The 20360-nt window shown below is 38.1% G+C and overlaps 2 protein-coding genes across 2 annotated transcripts in view; both read left to right on the plus strand.

Moving 5' to 3' along the window:
* The window catches only part of GALNTL6 (polypeptide N-acetylgalactosaminyltransferase like 6), a 1125319-nt gene that overhangs the window by 490864 nt on the left and 614095 nt on the right, over positions 1–20360 (plus strand). The window lies entirely within an intron of this gene.
* On the plus strand, positions 4690–5180 carry LOC118853852 (40S ribosomal protein S25). Its single transcript, XM_036764083.1, has one exon. It carries the CDS (start codon positions 4746–4748, stop codon positions 5118–5120), a length of 375 nt encoding a protein of 124 aa, XP_036619978.1. The 5' UTR covers positions 4690–4745; the 3' UTR covers positions 5121–5180.

The raw sequence follows: 20360 nt of genomic DNA on the forward strand, positions 1-20360 counted from the left end.
TAACAGCATCATTTGGGATGATTTTTCTCGTTCCACCTGTTGAATCAAATAGAATTATTAAATAATTACTGGTACGTACACAGGTCACAGTTTAAAGTGTGCAAAGCATTTATATATATATATATATATAATATATGTATTATATATATATATATCACATTGGTCTTGCTAATGTTATAAAATTTAGAATATTTGAACTGAAACAAATGTAGACTTTCCCCATTGGGAGATCATAATCTAAATATAGATATAAAAGGAAAGCTATATGGAGTTGCTTAACAGAGATTATCCATGTGTATTTTATTAAATTGTACTATAAAAGTAAAACAAAACACAGTTTATGAATCTCTTAATCTTTCTGTATCATACTTTCAGTCAGTACAAAATATGGCTATTGATAAGGATAGCATATGCTTTAAAATTGCAATAGATCACAATTATTTAGTGTAGTTTGTTCTAGATGGACCTTGTAGGTGCTGTCATCTCCACTTTACATAGAGAAGTTAAGGGCAAAAAGGTTAAATGATTTGCCAAGGTCACTCAGAGAATAAGCATCAAGGTCAGAACTCTAACCCAGACCTTCTAACTCCAGAATCAATGCTCTTCCTACAATCCTTTTGGAAACCAATTAGGAGGAATGGTTGCTTCAACTAAATGACTATGCTGTCTATGAGTAAATGCAAACTCTAAGAGTTTGTAGCAACTCAAAAATACCATTGCATGTTCAACAGGATTCATTTTAATATCCATTTACAACAAATCTTTGAAGTCCAGCAATCAATAACTTTTTTTAAAGAATAGTTTCTAATAGCAACAATAAATAAAGTTAAAATAAATCACTCAAATAAGAATAGAAGAACATCAAGTCAGTCCCAGGACTAGGTCCCCCCATAACTTACTTGCCCTAGCCTAATAAGTAATAACTCCTTCTGGTTGTCAGCCTCTTTCCAATGCTAAATGCATGGAATTTATAGTCAAAGATTTGGCATGCTGTCTGAAACTCAAATATATTACCTTTTAATGGCTATTACCCTTTCCTTTTTACGGTCCATGATAACCTAAGGCACTTTGTAAGTTACAGGGTCCATCCCATTAAGAAAGAAGGATGTTATTCATCCTTTGGGTATACATCGTACCCTACAAATCTTTCCATGAGAAAAGTTCAGTTTCACTCAAAACACAAGTTGTATTCTTAGTTCCACTGGGGCAAGGCCAGCTTCAGGCATTCCTAATCACAAAGAGACTCTACTTTTTAATTTTTTTTCCAGATCCTAACTTTAACAAATATATCTGATGAAGCTCACTAACTCTGTTCCTTTCTGCTTGACAAGTAAATTTTAATGATGGTCTATTTTCACCAATATATAAAAAATAATTAATTTAGAGTTTTAAAAAATCATCACTTCTAGAAATAAGCAACCAGTTAGTTGTACCTTGAAGGCTATAATCTTTTATCCTATATTTAAGAATCTTTAAAATATCTCTTAAAATCTGATCAGAAGAATATTTGGAGGAAACCCAGAAGTCAGTGTTCCAGGTTATTTATAGAACTGTTAAAACTTTTGAAATCCATCTCTCTGGGTAAAATACCTGAGCTTCTTATGAAAATCTATCAAAAAAAAAAATATCACAGTCCCAAGTAGTCAAGTCCCAGTAAATTTAATCCAATGAACATTATTAAGCACGTATTTCATGCCAAGCAATCTACTCAGCAATGGGGATGAAAAGCCAAAAATAAAAAAAGGAAAGAGAAGAAGGAGAAGAAACAGATATACACACTGGGAGTGACACAGAGATTGAGCTGGAGGAGGGGAAAGGGAAAAGGGTTCTGGGAAAAGGAATAAAGAAAACAAAATAAGTTTATCTCTTCTAAAATCACCACCATGCTGGTAACACATGCCTTGATTGATCCCACCTCCCTCAGCTTCTTCTCTCCTCTGATTGGAGGGCTAGAGGGCAGAATACAAACTCCTCCCAAAGCCTTCCTTTTTAGGAGGCAGAACCTGGACAATCAGCTCATTTCATTTTGCATCTGTTATTTTGCCCAGTTTTGACTCTGTGGAACAAAACACCCCTGAGCTCAGTACCTCCTGGTATTCTCCCCCTCAACCCTCTAACTACCTCCTGTCTCCTTTTGCTCCTTTTCTATGTTCTTGCCCCCTTCGGATTGTAAGTTCCCTGAGGGGAAGGACTGTCTTTCTTTTTATCAATTGTATCCCTCACACTTACCATAGTGCCTGGGACATAGTAGGCACTTAATAAATGCTGATTGAATTGAATTGGACTAGATTCTACTGGAGTCATGGGACCATAGCTCTAGATATGGAAGGGACTTTAAATGTCAAGTGCTTGCTTCTTATTCTACAGAGTAAGAAACTGAGGCACAGAAAAATTAAATGATTTACCTATGGCCAAACAAGTAGTGAATGGCAGAACTGAGATTTACCCTCAGGTCCTCTGACTCCAGGCTCATTACATTTTTGGCTACAGCATAGTACCAACGCAGGTCAGCTCTAAAAGAGCTGGCTGGCTCAGCACAGGTAGATACATGAAGTAGGTAAAGTATGTGTTGGTCCCTTGTTGCTTTTGTTTCTGAGCCCCTCCTTTCCCTTCCTTCTAGGTATTCTACCCTGCTTTGAGGTTCATGTCTTCTGTCTCTTTCTTTCTCTTATCTGGTTGATTGGAAAGTAATCCTGGCTAACAGTTTAATTGAATTAATGTACAAACTGATGAAGATTTAAAGTATGTCTTAACAACAAAATTCAAGTCAACAGACATTCATTATGTACCTGCCTATATAAAGCACTAGGGATACAAAGGTCTATGTGGCACAATCTCAGCTTTCAAGGATATTATAATCTAATTGGGTTTGGGGAAGAAATGTACACAAATAACTGTAATAGAAAAGTGAGATTGTTACAAAGACAGAGGTCCAAGCAAAGAGCTTTGAGAAATGAAAGGCATGATGCTTTCTTCTGGAGGGTTAGGGAGAGACAAGGAGCAGAATTAGGAGAGGTTACAAAAGGTGGTACCTTTTTCATTGGGCTATAAAGGAAAGACAGAAATGGCAAAGGAAAGGCACATTCTCAGCATAAGGAATAGTATAAACAAACACAGAAACATGAAAGTAAAAGGGTAGAAAAGGAGACAGAAAGTTGTCCAGAATATAGTGTTAATGAAGGGGAGTATCAGTAGCTAATCACCAAGCATTTATTAAACACCTACTATGTGCCTGTCACTGTGCTAAGGTTTGGGGATACAAATAGACAATTGACAAGATCCCTACCCTCAAGGAGTTTATATTTTAATAGAGTGATACAGTACACATAAGGCAGTGGTAGACAGGAAAGGGAGGTTTTTTCTAGACAGTCACAGAAACTGTAAATAGAGAAGATTATTACTCTTTTTCCAGGAGCAATAGAAGTATTGATTGGATTATTGCTCCCAAAGCAAAAGCAAGAAGTATTAAAGCAGAGCATGAATGTTGGAGCCGGATGGTAAGAAACCTTTACTGCCAGAATCAGAAATGTATATTTTGGAAAGGAATAGAAAGAAATTTAAGGATGCTTTCTTTAGTGGTCTTCAAGTTGGAGGTAACTTCAAGTCCCAAAGGAACAACACTGCAGATTGATAGACCACATGGTTGCCACAAGGGCAGCAAGCCTTGAAGCACCAAATCTCTAGACATCTAAAGTTAATTCAGATCTGGGTGGCACAGTGTATAGAGTGATGGACTTGGAGGCAAGAAGACCAGAATTCAAATCCTGCCTCAGACATTTACCAGCTGTGTAACCCTGGGCAAGTCAGCTTTTTCCTGCCTCAGTTAACTCATCTACAAAATATAGATAATAATAGCATGAACCTCCCAGGGCTATTGTGAGGGTAAAACGCAATCACATGTGCAAAGCACTTTGCAAATGTTAAAGCCTATTATAAATGTTAGCTCTCGTTTCTAAAATTGGCTTATGATACTCCACTTAACATTTCACAGTTGCGTTATACATTATCTTTCCGGAGTCACCATAATGAACAAGTATTTTCTTCTCTCTTGACCCTTTCAAGGAAGGGCTTTTTTTTGACAAATTGGGGGCATCTGGATTGTTGCTTAATGTTCTCCAGTCAGTGTTGAATGAATTAACATTGCCCTTCTGGCAAACCTCCTACCCAGACCATAATTTCCCCTTCTATATAACTCTCATTCAACTAGAGCACTCCAGAGAGTCCTAACTGAGGAATAGTTGTTAATGGAGTGATGTAGGACTTTTATCATGACTTTCCTTAATTTTCTGTATTAATTATGGAGAGACAAAGTCATCTAAGGGGTGGGGAGTGAGGAACATGGAACAAGGAGAACCTTAGCTCTGAGGCAAAGTCTCTAGTCTTCGGTTTCTTCGTCTGTAAAGGAGGAATAATAGCAGCAATAACATCTGCGTTTCCGGGTTGCCGTGGAGCTCTGATGAGATGAAGCACGCGAAGCATCTTTCCAGCTTTGAAGGATGTCTAAATCTCCATAATCCTGTAATAATGAAAGACAGAATGCACGATAGATGCAATGCTGAACTTGAAATCACAATAGTCTCAGTTCAAAACCTGACTCTGATCTAGGTGACCAGTGGAAAATTACATAACCTCCATGAGCCTCAGTCCATTTCTAACACTTCTCCCATTAAATTATTAACTCTTGCCTTTCTGTCCGACATCTTAGCTTGGAGGCGGCAGCACCAGGAGTTCCTTGAAGCCTCACCATGCCGCCCAAGGACGATAAGAAGAAGAAAGATGCCGGAAAATCGGCCAAGAAGGACAAAGATCCCGTGAACAAGTCTGGGGGCAAAGCTAAGAAGAAGAAGTGGTCCAAGGGAAAAGTTCGAGACAAGCTCAACAATCTGGTTCTGTTTGACAAAGCAACGTACGACAAACTCTGCAAGGAGGTCCCCAACTATAAACTCATCACCCCTGCAGTAGTCTCAGAGAGACTGAAGATCCGGGGTTCTCTAGCCCGAGCAGCCCTCCAGGAACTGCTTAGTAAAGGTCTGATTAAGCTGGTTTCCAAACACAGAGCACAAGTGATATATACCAGGAACACCAAGGGTGGAGATGCTCCAGCTGCTGAAGATGCATAAAATGGTTCAACATTTTTGTGTATATTTTCAAAAATAAACTAAAATTGGACTAAAAAAAAATTATTAACTCTTTCTCAGTTTATAGAGTTCCATTTTGTCCTCTAACATTTTTTTTTGTATTCTCAATGCTTAACACAGCATCTACCACACAGCAAGTATTTAAAGGTTCATTTACTCGACTTGCTTGTTGACTCTACTTACTAAATTATAGGTGGGTTATGATTGCCTTCATTAATGGGAATTTATACAATTATATATCATGACATACTACATTAATGTGATGTTTTTACTAGTGATTCAGTTTGACTATTCCCTGAAATAGACACACTATGTTCCACACCCGCTGATCTGCCTAAGCTTTGCCGTCAGGCCTAGAACATATTCCCTCCCCATCTCTACTTCTCAACTCACGTACCAGCCTCTTAATTAAACTTTCTGAAAACACTTTCCCACCTCACCCAGTTATTGGTTCTCTCTCCCTTCTCTTTCTTCCTTTCACCAAGCTTGTCTATATGTATCCCCTACAATAGCCATGGCTTCTTAAGGGATCCACAGGACCCTTTCAGTGCTTCTTAAAAGGTCACAACCCACAGTGAGACTGTAAGCTCCCCAGGGGCAGAATTTGTCTTCATATCCCCAAAACTGGAAGTGTCTATGGTAAATCCTGAATATATATTTGTTGAATTTTATTAAATTACCTTTGAGGTAAAAGCACTTTATCCAACAATTTTTTTTTTTAGGATATGAACTTAGAGCCTTGTCTAAGAGTATTTTAGGGTTGGATTCTCATCCTTGGTAACTTTATGGGCCTTGGAACACTTTGCTTTGCCTTTAATTGAATGTTCAAAGTTATTGGTGTCTAGTAAGTAATTTGTAGATGTGCTGTTTATCTTAGCTCATAAAACTTTAAAAATGGAACAATCAATTGTCAGTGAAGCTGCAACTCTCTGAAATGTCACTTTGGGGCAGAGATCCATCAAGAAATTTTTGGATGAAATTGATTTTTTTTCCCAGACAGCTGTGAAAAATTAGATAATGAGATCTGAGAAGGAAAACTAATGCCAAAAAATCCTTTCCTTGCAAGAATATCATTTTCATATGTCCCCATATGCTATGCAAATATATACATGATTGCTCAAAAAATATGCAGTGCAATAAAACATTGCATAAATGAAAGTTTACTTAGGTGGCAAATCTCCCCCAATATTCATTTTGAAAATTTTGGATTTAAATTGAGAGGAAAAATAGTCAGAATATTATTTTGCTCTGCAGTGGTATGTCTGTACTTTAAAGATTTTTAATCTCTAAATAGCCTTTTCAGTACTTGACCAATTGGAAAATTCTCCTTGTACTTTGGATTTTAGAATGAAATATTTTAGCACAAACAGGACTTTGGCAGGGCTAACACATCCCTAACAGCTGTTATAATTTGCCATAATTTTTTTTATTCCACATCATAAAGGAAAAGCCATAACTCCTATCTCTAAATGTAACCAGCATATTCCTTACTGCTCTTCATGCTGTGGCCTGCCAATTATGAAGCATGAGTAATGAATGCATATATCCCCTTTGGAGCAGCCAATTCTCAGCGCCATTAGTTTTCTTTTCTATTCCAGCTTAATTCCTGGAATGTGTAAGGCAAGAAATAAGACATTTCATGTCATTCCTGGATAATATCATGTAATTTTAGGGTAATAAAGAATTCATTTCTGGAGAGAGAAGTGATCTAATAAGGAAAAGTTCATTTTCATTCTCTCCGGAGAGCTTTATCTCTTCAGATGTGACCTTGTGTAATTAAATATATTTCAGATATCAAGAGAGATGGCAGCTAAGCAGACAGAGGAATTTTTCATTTTGTGTCACACTGAAAAAAAAAAGCGAAATGAGATTATATGAGTCAGTGTAATAGAAGATAAAATGGATGGGTGCTATTCAGTTTCCAGTGAAATTCTTTCAACTTGAATTTATTCATTAGGGTTTTATAAGGGAACAATTTCATCATGTGATGTATAACCTGATTGCAAAACTGATGCTTAATTGCATTAATGTCAAAAAAAGGAATGAAAATGAAACCTTCCATGGTCTAATTGGCACATGTTACTTTAATTTCAAAATATCACTTGGATCATGCACAGGGGTTGCTTCAGGATGAAGTGCAGCACATTTTCAAAGAAGCAAAAGTCCCTCAATAAACTCCATCTCTGCCAAAATTTTGAGTTCAGTATGAAACAACTAAAACAATATCCAATAATAAGGAGGAACAACAAAACTAATTAGGTGGAAGCATTTTATAAAATTATGTCAAAATCACAGTTTGGCACCAAAACTCCATCTAAAGTCATAGGTGTGCTCTTATAAGTGTATCAATTCAAAACGCCCTGGCTTTACTTGATTGTGAGCTAATCTTTAACTCTTTTGAAACTTACAAGAAACAGAATAGATTTTAATTCAACTCATCTAGTTATAGAGGACATAGTTTAAATTTTATCTTTCATTTGGCCAAACCTGTTGTCATTGACAAGGTAATTATTTTCCCCTCCTTTGATGTAGGAGAGAGCCAGGGACCTCCAGCTGGTGTTTGACAACACTCATGAGTTTGTGTAATGACAGAAGGGGAAGGTGGGGGCGGGAGGGATGAAGAGGAACATGAAATTATTCCATAACTCAAATTCATCATTAAAGATGAAGACATCAAATATTTGTCTACTCTCTGAGCTCGGGAACTTCATTTTTGCATTTGTATAGAGAAGCCAAATGGAATGAATTCACTGAGTTTCCCCTAAGAGTCAACAGTTTATTCTCTAATAAATTTCCTTTCCTCCTATTCCTACCTGATATCATTTGAACTCTCAATGTTATCCAGATACTAAGTACTAATTTTTTAAAAATGTAATTTTACTGGGGATCTCTCCATTTCATGTCTAATGGCATTCTAATATTCTGTTACATTCATATATCATAATTTCTTTAGCCATTCCCTAAGAGATGGATGCCCCCTTAGTTTCCAGCTACTATGAAAAGAGTTGCTATAAATATTTTAGTACTCACTTTATAATAGTTCATTTTAATTTTATATATTCCCTAAAGTTTAATTCAATGAATATATTTAAATACCACTTGCAAGATACTTTGCTGGGTGCTGGGATTACAAAGATAAAAAACAAACTATTTCAAACCTTCGGAGTACTTATATTTTCCTAGGATGGGAAGACGGGATACAATATCTCCCTAACTAAGCACATATCAGCAATTTGAGGGAGAGGAACATTAACGGTTGGATCCACATCAGGAAAGGCTTTACAAAGAAGATGGTACATGAAGGAAGCTGGGGGATCAATGAGTCACAGAGGAGGAAAAGGTTCATTTCAGGCTTAGGAAAAACCTATGAAAAGACAGAGGAGCAGAGATAGAACACTGAGTTTGAGAAACAACTATTAAGCCAGTGTATCTAGAATAACAAGAATACAGAAAAGTAGTAACATGATATAAGACTGGAACTATAGGTTAGAACCAGATTATTGAATGTTATATTTTTTAGGAGGAATTTGTATACAATCCAAGAAGCTATAGGGAACCAGTGAAGACTTTTTAAACAGAGGAATGACATCAGACATGTTCTAGTATGGGAAACTCCTTGTTTGGATGTAAGGGCAAGCAAAGTGGGACTTTCTACTGTTTTTTTCTTTTGGAGTGCTTCTCAGCACTAAGACAATCAAGTGCCTTTGATTTAGTCTTGCCTTTGTTTGTAGGAAGGCCCACACCCTTTTGCTAATTAGGTCATGAGAATATATATGTATATATCTCCAGAAGACAGCCATCGAACTTTGAATCAAGAATTGAGAATCAAGAGTCAAGAACTCTTAGAACTGTGGAAGGAGAGGTTTTGCTTGGGGGCTCACTTGCTGAAAGAGTGTCATGTGATTTGACCAGAGACTCTGCATAGCTCTTAAGGAGCCCCCTGTTTTTGAAAAACCCAGATATTGGTGCTTCTCTCTCTGATAACTATGTATGTAATGTCTTGGATAGACAGTTAGAAGTCTGCCTGCTGATTTGTGTTATTTTGCTCTGCTTATATAATTTCTGCTTGTAATTTCTGTTGGTGTTTTCTCTAAAGTTAAGGGTGCTAACTTTTTCCCTTGAACTAAGTGAATGATATATGTATGTTTAATTTAAGTGAGATTGTAAACCCCTTAAAGTTGCTTTCCTTCAGAAAAGTAGGTCAAAGAACCTGTGCTAGCAGCCCTCCTGTGTGCTGGTGTTGTTGGCCTTATGTCACCACAGCAGCTGCAAGCGGCATTGTTGTTCCACTGGATCATTGGAAAATATATATATTGGCTCACAAATGAAACATACCCTAATATGTAGAAGAAAAAAAAAGTGAACAAAAGTTCTAAGTGATTTTTTTGTAACTGTGGAAATCTACCTGGCAAGTTGTTAACTGTCTCCAGAGTGCTAAAAGGCAAAACCACATACCAAGAGCTCTCACCCGGTCACCCGGTCTGATTAATAATGAATGAATTTTTAAAAATAACTTATTAGGTCCTAAAAATGTGCCAAATACTTTGCTAAGCATTGAGGATGCAAATACAAAAGCAAAGACCTTTTCTGTGCTAATGAAGCTTATATTCTAAGAGGGAAATGAGGGATAACACATGGAGTGGAATGGTGTCCAGGAAGGTACACTTTGGCTTGAAAAAATACAGATGGTGAGTGGGGCCGTAGAGAAATAGACCAACATATCCTTTTCAGGAGCAGACTTGATCTGATTGTGGTTCCAGAACTAGGGGTGAAATGAGAAGAGGTATGCATATCAGAAGGCAGGAGATGGCCAGGGAGTGAAGAGTAAAGTGAAAGAGGGCTGGGACCTGTATGACATAGAACAAAAGTGTCAAACATGTGACCCAGAGACATGTGACCCATAACACAGGTGTGTTCAGAACCAGATTAAAATTTAGTTCCTATCTCATTTTCTTTCCTTTATCTGTATATGTAGATGTCTGCATATATAATGTATGTGTATGTGCATACATATACATATTTATGTATAAATATATATATTTGAGTTAAGTATAACAGAATTTTTATTCAGTTTTTTTTCTCTACATATTAGAGTGTGTTTCATTTGTGAGCCAAAACAGATGTTTCCCGATGATCTGAAATAGGAACTACTCTTTACCTTGTTCTCCTTTCATTAATGAGTTATCAGACCATCTTGCTTAAACTCCCCTGTTCAAAAATATTTTCTGTTCTTCTCTTAAGTGCCTTTAATGATTCTGGCCTTTGTTTCAATGGGGTAGATAAAGTGGAATCCTGTCTTGGAGTGTTTCTCAGCACTAGGATGATCAGTAGTCATTGACTTGTGCATGGTGGTACTAGGGATTAACTTTCCCACACCCTAAATGGGATTTTTCCCTGTTCTTTGAGTGTTTCTCAGCACTGAGGTAATCCAGTGCCCCAGGACCCTGAGACAGGTATATAAGATCCAAGGTTGGCATTTAACCTCTGGGGCACACTCATGGAAAGAGTGTTGAGACTCTGAGCAAGCCGTAACTGCCCCCTGCCCCCGGCTTTGCTAACCCAGACCCATTGGTTCTTTTCTGGTAACTATATATTGTGATAGGATCAGACAAGGTCTGTCTGTTGATGTTTGTAATTTCTGTTTGTATTTCCCTTGATGTTCAGAGGGCTGATCTTTTCTCCTCGAACTAAGTGAATGATATAGGTGTGTTTGATTAAACTGAGATTGTTAACCCCTTAGTAAAGCAGATCAAAAGAGCCTGGGCTGGCAGCTTTTGTTGCTAGTCTTGTTGGGTCTTACACCTCAACAGCTGCTGCTAGCCAAATTGTGCTACATATGTTCTGTCCGTAATACTGCTTAAAAACACCAAAGAAAATTAACAACAACGAGATTATTTATTAGTGATGGAATTGAAAAATCTAATACACATTCCATGCTTGCACTGTGGGCCACATGCATATTTTGGGGCCCTGGTACCACGGGCTGTATTTTGGACATCCCCAATCTAGAGTCTTAAGAAGTTGATTGAGGCACTGAGAAGTTAAGAGATTTCTCCAGTTTCACGCAAAAAAGTTTATGTAAGATATAGTATTCTAAATGTTGTTCCTAACCCCAAGGCCAGCTTTTCCTCTACTATACCATAGTACCTCTTGTGATAATAAGGGTATTTTATAAATGCTAGCTTAAAGTCTTGAGTAAAATAGGGGTCAGGCATTCCAACATTCAGTTAGAATGCTTCTGCATGAGTTTAGCATATCTTAAGAGGTCTGAAATAGAAATCTTGGAATGATGAGCCAGTAAGAGCCAACCAGCCTTTATCAGAAAGATTTTTGCTGGTGATTTTTGTTGTTATTTTGTTGTTGTTGTTGAAATATACAGATTTAAAAAAAAAAGCAAGTGCTACTTCCATCCCATGAACTATAATGTAGATGTTGGTATTCGTATGGCGATGCTAACCAGTCAATATGTGACAACTATGCAAGCCAGAACAAGAACAGGCTTCCCATCTGGAAACACCCGTGAAGGTCAAACAACAATTACATTCTTAGTGATGGCTATTCACCAAAGACTTGGTTTATTGTACCTATCCTACATACTTTAATACTCCTCATTAGAGTATGGATTTCATATAGTGGGTTATTTTACTTCCATGGTGGAGAGGCAGGATTACCATCATTTAGAAACCAGTTGTTAGCAAATGTTTGGGGAGGGGACATGGAGGAAAACAGATCACCTCTCCAGGTTCGTAGAAGTCATTGTTCAAATACAAAACACTCAGCTGGATTACTTCTCCAGCTGTGAGGAGGCTGGATTAGGGATGAAAGAGACCGGAAAGAGAAAACAAAATTTAAAAACTATTACAAAATAAAAAGTAAGCAATGTGCACAAATACAATTTTTTAAGATATTGTTTCAACAATTCAGCTAGCAGCTTCTGTGGGCGGTGTAAGATCCACCCACAGCCAGCACCCAGAAAGCTGCTGGCATGCTGGGAAAGCACAGGTTGTTTTGATCTGCCTTAATAAGGAAAGCAAGGTTAAAGGGGTTGACAAGCTTACTTTAATTCAACATACAGCAGCATTCACTTAGTTCAGGGGAAAAAGCCAGCACCCTGAACTTCAGGACAAAATACAAGCAAATTACAAATATCAACAGACAAACCCAATACAATTCATAGTTACCAACATCTAGGTTCAGCCCGGGAGCTCAGAACAAGGGCTGGCCCACAGTCACGCACCGTGGCAAAGAGCTCCAAAGAACAGACAGCCAATCCCTGGCTTTTATATCTTTTTCAGCGTCAGGGGTAAGTCACACATGCGACTCACCCACGTAACCTAGAATTGTCATAAAGAGGTGGACTTAAACCCACGTGGTCTAAAAGCCTATGCTCTCCCAGACATGTAAACTAGGCCCTCCCTGGAGTTAGCCCTACCTTGGGCCCCACCTTAGTTGCCAATCCACACCCAGTAAAGTTTTACACCTAATAGGGGTTTGGGCCTGGGGCTTAGCACCTAGTAAGGCTCGGTGAATTACTCAAAGGGAACAAAAGCCAAACTATTCAAGGGCACTTGTTGAACAAAGTGCTAAGGAGCCCATTTTTGGTTACCAACACAGATATAACAACTTACATTTATATATAATTTTATGATTGGAATATAGTTTTCCTTGCAATATTCCTCAAGTTGTGAAAACTTTAATCTTCAGTATATTAATGATCATTTTGGTGTAGATACATTCCCTGTAACTCTATAAATCATAAATGATTTATGTCTTCTTATTTGGGGTGTGTAATTTTTTTGTGTCCTTGCATAGTCCTCCATAGATGATTATAACCAACATATGAGAGGCCATGCTCTTTCTGTGAATACTTGGGGAACTCTCACTACATGAATGAGCCAGTTTTTATTTTTCCATTTTGCATGTCTTTGTTGAATGTTTATCCAATTTATCATACACAAAATATTATTGGTGACATATAGCAGTCTCACACCAAAATATTTTAGCCTCTTCATTGTAACTGATTTTCATTGGTTATACCACCCTATGAAATTATTATGATCAGAGTCAATATCTTTGCTCTTGTCCATTTCTGATTTATTTGAGATAACAACTTATTTAAATAGATCAAGTTGGATTATTTAAAATTATGCAAAGTTCATTCTTATCTTTTTCCTTTTTTCTAATTGAGAATTGATTATGAGTTTTTCACTAACCAGTTAATGGTGTGAATGCACATAAACTGATGATTTTAAAATGACTCCTAATAAGGCAGATTGTACAAGTAATATTTTACTTAACCATTTTACAGACACTTAAACTAAAAAATTATTGTGAATTATATCAAATTAGAAAGGCTGAACTAGAATTAAAATACAGGTCTTCTCACTCCATGTCTATTTTTTTTTTCCTTTAGAACACCCTCCCAATTATCATGCTACCATACAACTCACCATAATGGATATATCATTAGCCTGAAGTTGTAACATACCAGGAGAGAAGAATTTGAGGCTTAAGTTTATATTTAGGATTGGTCATTAAAGTATTATTATAGTATCCTAAAATCAATTCTGAAAAACATGAATTTTTGTTTTGTGATTTAGTTAAGAAGCAGGAGGTAGCAAAACTTTTTGATTGGTTAAATTAGGATCTTATATCAAAAAATAGCACTCCCATTTTTAGCCCCAGATATAGACATTTGTTCTAAATGTTATAATACATATGTAGAATTGAGCAAGAAATCACACTATTGCTGATTGCTACTATTTTTCTCTTATATTTTTTGTTGAATTCGTCATGTATATCATTGTAGGTATTCCTCAAGACTGTCATGGGCCCTAGTCTCTTCTTTCTCTATGCTTGCTCAGTGACTCATCAAGTCCTACATGCACAGCTATCATTTCTTTTCAGATGACTCTTAGCTGCTTATATTCACTTCTAGCCTTTCTCTTTAGCTTCAATCCTGCAAAACCACCTGCTTCTTAGGCATTTTAAACGGGAAATCCAGACATTATCTTGAACTAAACATGTCCAAAAAGAAACTCACAATCTTCACCCACTCCACACTCATTCCTCTTTCAAGCTTCCTTATTTTTATCATTGTTATTGTTCAGTTTTTTCAGTCATATTCAACTCTTTGTGATCCCATTTGGGATTTGGTGGGGGGGGGCATTTCTTCTCCAACTCATTTTACAGATGAGGAAACTAAGGGAAACAGGGCCAAATGAGTTACTCAGGGTCACACAGCTAGTAAGTGTCTGGTGATAACTCACAAAAATGAGTCTTCCTGACTCTAGGTCCTGGGTACCACCATTCTTTTAGTCTGCCAGGTTCATGACCTCAGATCCCACTCTCCATCACTCCATTCAGTCATTGGGCAAATCTTGACATTTTTACTTCCATAATATCTCTTTCATTTGGCCCCATCCATCTTTTACCTTAGTTCAGATCCTTTCCCCCTCTCAACTAAACTGTTATGATAATCTCTATGCTTCAAGTGTCGCCTCATACCATCCATGCTCCACAAAGCTGTTCAAATTATTGTCCTTAAGTGCAGATACAGCCATGTCATTTCCAGACTTGATAAATTGCAATGATTTTCCTATAACCTCTAGGATAAAATATGGGCTCTCTTTGGCTTTTAAAGACCTGTACAGTTTGAGGAACCCCAATCTATTTTTCTACTTCTTTATGTGTTATTCTCATTCTCACATTCAGTAGTCCAGTTTTGTCTCTGTTCCTCACACAGAGACACCTCTTTCCTGTTTCTCTGATTTTGCCCTGGCTATAACCCATGCCAGAAATGCACTCCCACCTCACCTCTACCTGATAGAATCTTTCTTTTTCCTAGACATAGTTCATCACCCATCTTTCATTGGACATTTTCCTGAATCTCCCAAATGATGATAGTACCTTCTCTCCCTAATGACTTTGTAGTTAATATTTTATATTTATTCTGTGTGTATGTAATATATATGTATATATACATATTTGTATATTTACATAATGTTTCTGCCAACATAAGTTTCTTGAAAACATCTCTCATTCTTCCCTTCTGTATTCCCATTTCCCCTCAATTTGAGGGCAAGGACTTTTTCATTTTTGTCCCTATATTCCCAGTACCTCACACTGTTCCTGGCAAGTAGTATAGTAGTTGCTGTTCTCAGTTACTACAGAGATAAGGAAAGAGTGTGTACTCTGGCAGACCACCTATTTAAATTTCTGGAGGTAGGAGAGTACAGGACACAATAAGGAGATAGCTTGAAGCGCAACTTAGGAGGAATAAGGCACAGTACACACTAGGTGTTCAATATTTCTGAATCAATTGAGTTTCAACTGATTCAAAAGTTTTATGTGTTTCTAAAAGTAGAAATGATAAAGCCTCAGATTAAAATGGACATCCAAACAATATTTCTGTTTCACCATTCGTTTTAAGTCTGTGAACTTCATTTTATATTTCACTCAATTATAAAATAATAAAGTGAACTTGTTATCCAATATTATTTAAAATGAAAATTCATGCTGACAGTGTAGAAAAGAACTATGCAAATTCATATTCTGGGGAGCTCTCAGAAAATGAGTCATGGTTTAAGCAATGATAGTTTGTCAAAAGCAAATTGAGTCAATATGAGTTACCGGAACTGATGAAACTTTTCAGTAATGTCCAAGAAAAAAAAATCACATTTTCAGACCCTCTCTAGACTTCCTAAAACCTTTCAACAACTAACAGTGATCATAAAACAATTTCTCAGTGATTTTCTCCAGGATGTCTATGAATCTACCCAGCCTGCTTAGGGATACATAATAAGTAAATACAAATATCTGAATATCAATATATAAAGAAATGGGCAGTTTCAAACTAATAAAAGCTGCTTAAAATTCTTAAAGACCAAAGCTGAAAATCCATAGCACTCATACAGGAATAAAAGGTGAAAAAAATAACCCTTTTAGGAGTGTCCTAGGTAGGTGACAGGTTGCTTGGGATTTCAATTCTCAGGATAATGTTTATATAGCAGTATTTTTTCTTTACCACTTAAGTTCATTTATCATGCATTATTTTGTATTATATTTATCTATGTAGGTGTCATATCCCCTTGAGTTAAACTATGCAAGGGTTGAGAAATCAAAGAAATCATCTATATGCTTTTAAAACATATTTTTCCAGGTAGAGCCAAGATAGCAGAGTAAAGGCAGGGACTTGTCTGAGATCTCTCCAAAGCTCCTCCAAATACATTTTAAAAAATGACTCTAAACAAATTCTAGAGCAACAGAAGTCACGAAAAGACAGAGTGAAACAAATTTCTAGCCCAAGACAACTTGGAAGGTCGGCAGGAAGGGTCTGTTGCATCAGGGTGCAAGAGCTCAGTCTAGCACAGGCCTCACCAGGGAGGACTGGGCTTCAGTTCACCTGAAGCAGGCCTCAGGGTGACTGAAGCAGTGGCAGCAGTGCTGGTTTCTAAACCTCTCAGCCCACAGATGCCAAAGACCGTTTCAAAGGTCAGCAGGAAAAGTATATTGCACCTGGCTGAGAGTAGAGCACAGACCAGTGCAAGCCACTATAGCACAGCCTGGGCCACAGCAAACCAGGAATATGCCTTGGGAGTGACTGAAGCAGCAGCAGCTGCAACAACTGGTCAGAAGGAGATTACAGGAGCCTTTTTGCTAGCACTGAAGCAGCACTCTGTTGCTTTGCCCATCCTCGGATCCAGCTCCTGGGTGGCAGTCCTAGGGGGAGGAGGAGCAGTAGCGTAGCAGAGCTTGCAGCCGTAGTGGAGCGGGGGACCATCCTCACAGTTTTGGGGCAGAAAAGAGTGCTTGTTGTCACTCACAGACCAGAGCACAGGAGAATAGTAAACACCTCTCTTTACTAAGTACTTATAGATTCCTAGAGCTATCACTGAAAACAGCTGCACAAAACCCCTGAAGCTGGGACAGTGCGTCCTCCACCCTGGTTGCAGAGCCCTACTTTAACAAAGACTTAAAAGTCAACTAGTAGGCTGAAAAAACAAGCAAACAATGCAAAAAATCTCCGACTATAGACAGTTACTATGGTGACAAGGAAGAATAAAACACATACTCAGAAGACAACAAAGTCAAAGCTCCTACATCCAAAGCCTCCAAGAAAAATATGAATTGGTTTTGGGCCATGGAAGAGCTCCAAAAAAAATTTTGAACATCAAATAAGGGAACTTCTCTGCTTCCAAGAGCCAAGATAGCAGAGTAAGAAGTAAGTTGCTCTCATCCTCCCTATTGGCCTCTGAAAGCCCAGAAAAATATTGCCCCAGTAAAAACCTCGAAACAGCTGAGCTAGCAGACTTGTACCCCAGTAAACTTGGGGGATTAATGGGAAAGGCCCCTCTCACTCTGGGGGAGGGGAAGTAGTACAGGATGGGAGGCATTCCATCAAGTCAGAGGCAAGATCCACCTCAGCAAACCTTGGGGAAATCCTGAGTCCAAGGGTGGTGGAGCAGGCAAGACCCCTGAGTGCCTCAGTACATGCAGGGGAACTATTAGACACTAGCTTAGAAAACCATCAGGTGCACTAGTTTTCTCCAGCAGCCAAATCTCCAGGTGCTTCAGCACAACTCCAGGAGGCACAGCTCCAAGCTGGCAGATATCCTCCAGCAGCCAAACATTCATATACAAAGCCCAGGTGAGCAGGCATCCCCCAGAGGTCAGACTCTTCACCTCCACCCCAAGAGATGCAGTGTTGCTGACCCCAGCTCAGTACCATGTAAATTGCCAGACCCCTACAGCCTCCAGCTCCCAGCACCTGTGGCCCCAGCACACAAAGCTAGTGACCAGGTCCTGGGCTCCCAGCACAAAAAGCTTGGGTCAGTACCCCCTGGGCTCCAACAGGAGAGCTCAACCTTAAAGGCAAACAACAAAAGCAAAAAGTATAAATGAACAATGGCCATAGATTCTTACTATGATGACAGGGAAGGTCAAGGCACAAATTCAGAAGAGGACAACATTGTCAATATACCATATCCAGAACCTCAAAGGGGAATATGAATTGGACTCAAGCCCATAAAACCTTCTCAGAAGAGCTCAATAATGATTTTGAAAGTTAAATAAGAGAGAGAGAGAGAGAGAGAGAGAGAGAGAGAGAGAGAGAAGAGAAGAGAAGAGAAGAGAAGAGAAGAGAAGAGAAATTGGGAAAAGAAATAAGAGGTATGCAAGAGAGAGTCAATAGCTTGGAAAAGGAAGGACAAAAATTGACCGTAGAAAACAAATCCTTAAAAAATACAATTGAAACATCATAAAGAGACAAAATCTAGTTGTATCCAGAGGTAACAAATGCTTTCAATCCAAATATAATAAACATTTATTGAGTGCCTACTATGTGCCAGGCACTGTACTAAGCACTGGATTTGATGAATTGGTGTGACAGAGATGAAGTCTGCAAAGAGTATTTTGTTCCTAAAGGCAATGACAGGAGTTGTTATCCAGACAGTCTTTTCTTGCCTAATAGTATTTTTTTTAAAAGTACAACTGATGAGGAAGAGACTCAGACCACATGTATACATGACCCCTGACATAGTAAGCAGCATGAAATTGAGGAAGAAGCGAGCACTGGACTGGGAGCCAGGAGACTTGGATTCTGGCTGCCACTCTGACTCATTATCTGACCTTAAGCAACTCATTTCCCTTCTCAGCTCATTACTTTTTTTCCTCTATAAAATCAATTGTCATAGAACTTTAGAGCTAACTGGAGTTTTATAGATCTTAAAGACTTATCAAAGATAGAGCACAAATGAATTCCTTAAGCTCATATCAGTGACAGAACTGAGGCTAAAACATGGGTTGCCAGGTTCTTAATCAAATATACCATACTCCTTCCTTCTACAAGACTCATAGTGTTGTTGTGAAGGTTTTTTTAACTGTACCTGTCATTTCATTGGTGTAGGGATCCCCAAATAAGGGAATTTCCTCTGTCAATAATGATTACTATGTTTTTGTTGTTTGGTCATTTCAATCATGTTCAACTCTTCATGACCTCATTTGGGTTTTCTTGTAGGGATATTGGAGCTATTTGCCATTCCCTTTGCCAGCTCATTTTACAGATGAGGAAATTGAGGCAAGCAATATTAAGTAACTTTCCCAAGGTCACATAGGTAGTGGGGATCTGGGGCTGGATTTGACGCCAAGCCCAGTGTTCTATTCACTGTCCACTCTAAACTAGCTGCCCACAAAGTAGTAGCTGTTTGGAAATTTATAGTCCTAAAGAGATGCCTGTGGCACTTAGGCAACTTGGCCAAAGGTATAGAATCAGGATGTGGCATAGGAATGATTTGAACTTGGGTCTTCTTGACTCACAGTCCATCCACTACTCCAGTAGTTCCCATTTAGTGGTTAACAAACTCTTTGGGAGTTTGAGATGATAGCCCAAAGGGTTAAGGCTAAGAGTTCTTTAATGACATGTCAAGCAGTAAAAAATTGCCCAATTATGTTACAAATATATTTTTCCTCTGAGACAATAAGTCTGTGCATGTTTGAAGCATTACAGGTTCATTCCTACAGCAATTCAAAACCATCAGGATCACGTACACAATGATTTTGATGTTCATACAGTGATTATATCCAACTCTGACCAATTCTAACTAAGCACAATATGCTTTTGTAGCTTTTCAACCTGCCATCAAATTGTTTCCAAACTGACACAAGGGTTTGACATAGGAGTATAAACCAGTTCCCAATGGATGGTCAAATGCATATACATACCCTCATTTGCATTCTGAACACTACACTAGGGTAGCTGCTTTGTTCTCTTTTGTTACCTTGTAATTGTACATCATCAGCTATGTATTCATCTCATGGTTGCAGTGTAAACATCAGGCTATTGACAAACCTTGGTTGTCGAGTGTTCACATTACAAGCCATCTTGAAACCATATCCCATAGAGTCATCCATTAAAAAATAAAAAAAGAGAGAGAGAGAAACAGTTCAGCAAAACTGGAAAAAAGTTTGACATTATATGTAGTGTTCTACAGATGTACTCCCTTACTTCTTCTTTGGGGCCAAACTTAGCCATTATAATTCCACAACATTCAGTTTCAACTGTTTTGTTGTTCTTTCTGTGTACCTTGTAAGAGTCATTGCACATATTGTTCCTGATTCTGCTTACTTAACTGTGCATCAGTTCATATGTCTTCCTATGCTTCTCTGTATTCTTTGTGTTCATCATAATATTCTGCTGCATTCCCGGCACTACAATGTGGTCAT

The sequence above is a fragment of the Trichosurus vulpecula genome, chromosome 6, assembly GCF_011100635.1.
Source record: "Trichosurus vulpecula isolate mTriVul1 chromosome 6, mTriVul1.pri, whole genome shotgun sequence".
NCBI classification, from domain to species: Eukaryota; Metazoa; Chordata; class Mammalia; order Diprotodontia; family Phalangeridae; genus Trichosurus; species Trichosurus vulpecula.

What these genes read in the sequence shown, in the direction of transcription:
- LOC118853852 (XM_036764083.1), top strand. Translation starts at nt 4,746, where the DNA reads ATGCCGCCCAAGGACGATAAGAAGAAGAAAGATGCCGGAAAATCGGCC.